General features: G+C 40.1%; 1 protein-coding gene across 1 annotated transcript in view; it reads left to right on the forward strand.

Moving 5' to 3' along the window:
- Positions 1-1,772: 1,772 nt before the first annotated feature.
- Positions 1,773-7,500, forward strand: part of LOC101863580 — a gene marked incomplete at its 5' end in the record, with an annotated part of 17,045 nt that continues 11,317 nt past the window's right edge. The window contains 3 exon segments of the mRNA XM_013081614.1: positions 1,773-1,980; positions 4,047-4,814; positions 6,171-6,281. Coding sequence (XP_012937068.1) covers positions 1,857-1,980; positions 4,047-4,814; positions 6,171-6,281 — 1,003 coding nt within the window.

The raw sequence follows: 7,500 nt of genomic DNA on the forward strand, positions 1-7,500 counted from the left end.
CTCTCTCTCTCTCTCTCTCTCTCTCTCTCTCTCTCTCTCTCTCTCTCTCTCACTCACCTCAGCAACTCTTTCTAATCTGTTTTTACTCTCCCTCTCTTGCATTTACGTTTCTTTTCTCAATACTACTAATACTACTATGTTCTCTTTCCTTTCAATTTTTCAACTCCTTTCTTCATATATGCTGAATTCTCAAAATCTCGAGAATCTACACGATACTAGACCCTAGACTTGGACCAGGAGCGTTTCAGTTAGTGCGCATCAGGATGTGTAGTTAGTTAGATTTATGTATTCAGATATCTCAGAAATCCTAAGCAACACGACTTGTAAAATACGTTTACTTTTATCTTTCTACATTACGGTACCGTGTGTTAGCAAGGACAATGAATGATGGACTTACATAAACTTCAACGTTGGTTTTCTTCTTCCCTCTTCTCTTGTTTTTCCGGAGCTGCACTCCTGGCCGTTGTTGGGAGTTTTTTTAAGGCGCACCCCCCCCCCCAAACCACCCACCCACACCAAAATAAACACCACCACAAACACTAATAATTTATTTTAAATTTGTTTTACTACGAAGATTGGAAAAAAAAACTACTCTGAAATACAGACATACATGCACGGATTGGCACTATATTTCCGTTCCAAAGGGTTCGACGATGATACTGAGCATTACTATTCTTATAAATTATTATTTTTTTCCCTTGACAATAACTTGTTTTGGTTAAAATCACATTTTCGTCTTGAGGTATGTTGAATTGGTGATTAGAATCAAGAGAAGAGGGCTATGTTTCTCTCCTGAGACTGAGACCTAAACGGTCCTAGTCCTAGTCAACCCTAGCTCTATCCTTTCTGGCTATACCACGATTCAGCGCTACTAGTTTGGTTACAATACAATGTAGACTAGTTTCTCGTCTAGTAAATGTATATATAACACTTGTTGAGGACCATAAACTCGCTATGGTTTTTCAAAGAAAGACAGACCAAAGTATTTTAAGCATACCCTTTGGCCTTGGCATTTCTCCAGCTTCTAAAAAATACGAAAGATAACCCCAGACATTGTCATTGGTGAATATTTCGAAGCAAAAGTACCACTACCAGGCTTTACGAAGTGAAAATAGATCTAAATCTTAACGGGCATCCGAACAAAATAAAACTTTAAACGCAAGACACGAAACATTATAATAGAGGCCACCAGATCGACTTAGAGAAATATCAATATCCTAAGGCAGGCAGAAACTAGAAGATTCTGTTACTGTTTCTCAAAAGCATTGCCAGTTGAAGTTGGATTTACCTTTTCCCCTTTCTTACTCAAGAAAAATAGCAATGACTGAAAGTGAAAGGATGGTGTTTTTCAGGTATTTTGTATCGATCGAGCAAATTGTCAGCTATTCAAGCGTGACTAGTGCCAAATCGTGGTGTTCACTTCGTCCTCTCACTTTCACGTTGCTGTTAAGTAAATGTTATTATTAAATATTTTATGTCGAAGTCGATCAATTTTTAAAAAATAACATCAGGAAAACAAGCAGTCAAGTAGGCCTACACGTAGCCTACTTGCAATGATAATGATACAGACTAAGTTCAATGTCTACATCATCTCAGCAAAACATAATAATAAAATGGTCGAAATTGCCTTACTTAGACAATCATGATCCATTGTCAAGAAGAAAAGTTATTGTCTTAGACAGGTGGGCGTATTGGACAGTGTCATCATGACATGTATACACGATGTATTAATATAATTTATTTTATAAATGTAATACAGCACAAGGAGAAAGTGGGAAGTTGTGGTTTGTACAAGGTGACTGTCTTGGACAGGTGACCGTTAGAGCAGGTTGGACTGCAGTCCCGAGAGGGCAGTAATGAGGCGAGGGAGAAGCTCGCCCCAGGGCAGGGACGAAAGAAAAGGACGGAACCCAGTGACGTCACGGAAAAACAGGGGCCAATCGGGGTCATTCGTGGCTCCACATAGACAGCCCACAGACAGTAAGGAAAATTCACTTAATATAATATATATATATTATATATATATATATATATATATATATATATATATATATATATATATATATATATATATATATATATATATATATAATATATATATATATATATGTATATGTGTGTGTGTGTGTGTGTGTGTGTGTGTGTGTGTGTGTGTGTGTGTGTGTGTGTGTGTGTGTGTGTGTGTGTGTGTGTGTGTGTGTGTGTGTGTGTATAATTCATATTATTATGCTTTTGTTTTAAATTCATTTTTTATTCATTTTTGTTTCTTTTAGTATGTTCTGCGTCATTGACAGTCGCGACCCTTGAGTAGATTGTTAAACGAAGCATCTTGTCTTTTTCCAGGAAACTGTCGGCAAATCCGAAGGTTCAGGCTGCTCATAGCATAGTTGCACTTGTGAAGACACCGTAGACCTAGAACTAGAAATAAATAGTGGCACCGGCGTCTGTGGTCTAGTATTTAAACCCTCAGACTCGCAACCGTAAGGTCGTGGGTTCAAATTCCGACGGGAGCCCGACGTTGTGTCCTTGGGAAAGGCACTTCACACGAATTTTCCACACTTCACCCTGGTGGGAATGGGTACCCAGCTATAGACAATGAAGGATCTTGTCAGCTTGTTAGTGTTTGAGCAGGGGGATAGCCCCCTTGTGCTAAAAAAATAAAAGAGACCATAAATTGATTGAGGTCGGGCCTCAAGGACGGCGTGTGTCATGTGTGGTCCCCATTAGTCAGACTCAGAGCTTCCACGTACATTTCTCATCCAGGAAAAAAAAGTGTAGCTGTCGCACGCACGAGACTTGAGTTTTGTCTCGAGTGAGGATTACTTCTTACTTAATGACTTAATGTCTACCTTGCTTTTTTCTACTAGGAGGATGTTGTTGTATACCTCTCAGCCCGGGTTGACTCTGACAGGCAGGGTAGAAGGAAGTCTGCTTCCTAAATTATGATCTAAACTGGGGACGTAAAAACATCCACATAAAAAATAGACTTAAAAAAAAAGAATTATAGCTGTTTATAATCAAAGCCGAAATTTCTCAGAAATCCCGATTCGTAAATGAAGAATCTCAGATCAGTAGAAACTGCAAATACAAATCTTTATAATTTTAACAATTAACAGACAGAAAACATATTCTTGTATTTGTATCAATATTTATAGTCTGTTCATTTCACTTTTGAGTTTAATGAGACCACACTAAAATAATTACGGTTTTAAAATATAAGTTTAGTTTGTTTGTTTGTTTGTTAGAGGGGATGGGGTGTGGGGAGGAAAAAAACAAATAACAACAACAAAAAACAGAAGAGGGAGTCTTTTAAAGAGCCCTATTTCGGGTTGGGTTTTTTTTTAAATCTTATCTTGCTCAGGAAGACAATTTTAGATTGTCTAAATGAATATTGCCAAAACTAATACTAGCAGCAGTTTCGTTTGAGTTTATACAAATATATATATATATATATATATATATATATATACAAATATATATATATATATATATTTATATATATATATTATATATTCCTTTTGATACATGAAAGGCTATTCAGAGTTGGGAACTCTGAAACAAATGATTGTACATTCTTTGTCAAAGGTTTACTCGAGGTCTCAATTCGGAATTTACTTGAGACCTACTTTGTACACATTCTTATACGGGGTGCCCACTACGGATGGGATCAGCCCGACTCGATCGCCTCAAAAACAGATCGAGTCGGGCGATCGGGCCGATCCAACAATAGTGGGCACCCCGTATAAGATCTCTCCTCTCTGTGGGTCCAGCATGGCGGTAACCGTGACGCATGGGAATGAGCGAATGACATTTGGGCTTATTTTAACAGAGGAGACCAACTTTTCTTTAGTAGACCGTGGCCCATTCTTTTCTATTGCGAGGTTTTGTGATAGTAATATACATTGTACAACTTTACGTTTGTGTTAGCGTTACTTCTGAAGAGCTAGATCTACCTTCCTTTTTCCTTGGCACTATGACTCCAAAGTGTTGTGAGTAGATTTTGAAGAAGTTTTCTTTTTTTCTTTTTTTCCTTACCCTTGATTCAGATGGCCAGAATGCAAGCAGTACTAGGAGGAACAGCGGTGCTGCTAAAAATGCTGACGATACAAAAGAGACTCAGTCTACTAGGGGATCATTGGACGGAGAGACAGAGCAACACCCTCAGGAGACCACAGAAGAAGTGATGAAAGAGAACGAAGAGTTGGGTTCAGAGCAAGACAATTCTTCCGAAAGTACCCAAGGATTTGATGAACAAAACTCATTTGAATATGGCGATGATAACTTTGACCCGGCTTACTATGCAGATGGCGTAGCTCCTGAAGAGGGTGAACACGGGGAGGACCCCTGGTACGGGACGCAAGATTATTACGACCCAAACTATCCGTCTACGTCAACAGCGGGAGAAGACATGACCCAAGGATACACGCAGGGAGAGGAAGCTCCACCTTACTCGGATGAGACCCATGAGCTAGAGCCAGGAGGAGATGAGGATGTGGGGAACGGTAACAACACGCTTTACCCTGATGGTGGCAGTGATGAGAGATATGAAGAAGAGAGTTTATACCCTGCCCCTGCCCTGCCACATTCTGCTCCGGCTCACGATGAAAGATTAGAAGGAGAAAGAGGAGGAGATGAAGGAGAAGGATGGGGAAAAGAAGAATTGGGTGAGAACAGAGGCGATTCTTTTGAGAGTCTAGATGTGAAAGAAGAAGGGTCTGAGAGTGGCCTTGGCAAACTCGCCTCTATGGAACATGCAGACTCATTGGTCCGACTGAGGACATCTTCCTCCTATCGATTCTCTCACTCTCATCGAGGTAAAGAAATAACTGTTTCATATTTCATTTCAGTGTTATTACCTCTTCATCCCCAGTTTATTTTGAAAACAACTTTAGGCAGTTTAATGTATGTAAGTTGTAAGACAATGAACACATTTCCTCGCCAAATTTCAGAAAAAAATTTGAGACAATTGCAATGACAAGTATAGCATAATCGATTAATTCAATTGATTCAAGGGTTCCATCAGTAGCATACGACACATTTCATGTCACACGGTAATACAAACAATGCAGCAACATGAGTGTTGGACACCATAATGCAAACCTTTTGTTTGTTTTTATTTTATTCGAAGCTAGGGTTAACAGTTTTTCATCAAGCCAAAGACATGCCCTAAGGCCATCATGATAACTGTTTACTGGTATGGCGTCAGACAATTTTTCTTTCAAGACCGCTCGTAGCGAGGCCCTGCGTACTGGTTTCCAATATCTGCACAGCTGCGACTTTGTTCAACAAACCTAACACCCTTCTTTTTTTGCAAGACAAGACAAATAAAGATAGATAGACTTTATTGATCCGTCAGAAAAATTATGGGAGTATACCAGAATATCAACAATATCAACATACACAGATTTTGCATCAACACAGAAATACGCTCATTATAAGACAAGTGAACCAAAAATTTATGTCCATGCGCATGAAGAATGAAGTCCCCCCCCCCCCCTTTTATCTCTCTCTCTCTCTTTCTCTCTCTCTCTCTCTCTCTCTCACTCTCTCTCTCTCTCTCTCTCTCTCTCTTTCTCTCGCTCTCCCTTTCTCTCACTCTCTCACACACACATACACACACACAGAAACACACACACACACAAACACATAAACTCACAGTCCTCTCTCTTTCTCTTCCGTACTCACCGGGCACACACATCAAGCATAATCATGTACGAAAAGACCATTCTATATCCTGTCCTATTGACCTTTGGTACATGTATAGTTCTCCTTAACTGACAGACTAGTGGACAGAGGAGTTCTTATTCTGTTTTTGAAGCAGACAGAACTTCTGCTTCATAAAGAGGCTGTTCATTATCTTCTATTATTGACGAAGAGAAGCACTGGAATACATAGTGTATGTCTTGAAGCTTGGGGACTGTATGTTCTGACAGGGACATGGTGGACGGAAGAGCAAATTGTTGGACTCCGTTCTCTGGGTTGCTGGCGGTTGCTCTGGTGTGGTTTGCCTACCTTTATTATATTTCCTCTTTTTTTTCTTTGCATGTAACTCTCTTATAACGCCTCTAATCTTCGGCACTTATATAACCTATTTGTGTTGAAGTCGGCAAAATTCTTATTAAAACTAACAAGCAAAACTGTACTTTATCGACTGCCTTTTCTTCCTCCAGGCCTGAACTCTTCAACAAGCCTGAAACACCAAAGTCAGTGTAAGGACGTGGCTGTGCAGGTCCAGCTCTTGGGTGACACAGACCTGAAAGAGGGGAAATCCAGCGAAGAGTGTGAGTGAATTGATTTGAGGTCTGGGCCATCAGCTGATGCTCTCGATTACAAGTACTTTTAGCCTCAACTTACTATACACAAACCAGGTAATACGGGTAGTTGGAGGACATCTCTCGTAAAACTTCTGATGTTTTGCCTTCCTTTTGTTGTTTGTGTCTCTTTGTCCATCTGTTTTAAGCTTTGCCTAAACACTAATTGTAGTAATAGTATTAATTCACTAAATAACATTACCTTAATTGTACCAATGCGCTTCTCTTCACTCAAAGAACATACGTTTGAATCCTTCAGTTACAACAAGTGCCTGAATAGAGTTTGAACGAGCGGCTTTGCTCTTTCGTTTGGTGGCTCTGGAATACTATTACTGCATCCCAGCAGGAAAACGGATTCCTGAACACTGAATGCATTCGAGAAAACGTACTGAATTACTATTGTTCGATCGGGAATCACACGTGTCTTTAGTGTGCTTCGTCTCCGCATAGACCTGTTGTGTGTGTGTGTGTGTGTGTGTGTGTGTGTGAGTGTGTGTGTGTGAGTGTGTGTATGTGTGTGTGTGTGTGAGTGTGTGTGAGTGTGTGTGTGTGTGTGTGAGAGTGTGTGTGTGTGAGTGTGTGTGTGTGTGTGTGTGTGTGAGTGTGTGTGTGTGTGTGTGTGTGAGTGTGTGTGTGTGTGTGTGTATGTGTGTGTGTGTGTGAATTGGTGGGGGGGGGGAGTATGAAAAAAAATGCTGTGAACAGTCTCTGCATCTCCACTTATTTGAAAGTTTTTAAGTTCAATTCCTTCATTCAAGTACAATGAGTACTTGAGAATGTTCATTCTGCGTCGTCGTTGTGCCAGGACACGACCACAGAGATCGCTGAGTAACTGTTAAGTTCCCTCCAGCAAGTCCACGCACTTTCATCTCTGCTTGTTAACAGTGCACATTGCAGACCGTTTCATCAAATCGCTATCAAATATGATTTGATACTCTTTTTTAATATTATTTTTTTAGCAGGGTTGGGGGATTTTCTTAAAGGGAAGAAACCGGGGGGGGGGGGGGGGGAGACAAAATAAAAAAAGCTACCGTTTTGGCACAATTGGATCAAATCCATACAAAATCAAACCTGCCTGGGTTTTTTTTTCTTTTAAGTCACGATCGGTTCCAGTTTGATGAAACCGTGGCCAAAAGCTAAAGAAAAGACTACTGCACATTGTAAACTCAGGTGTATAGTTTGCTCGCAC

The sequence above is a fragment of the Aplysia californica genome, unplaced genomic scaffold, assembly GCF_000002075.1.
Source record: "Aplysia californica isolate F4 #8 unplaced genomic scaffold, AplCal3.0 scaffold00138, whole genome shotgun sequence".
In the NCBI taxonomy this organism is placed as follows: domain Eukaryota; kingdom Metazoa; phylum Mollusca; class Gastropoda; order Aplysiida; family Aplysiidae; genus Aplysia; species Aplysia californica.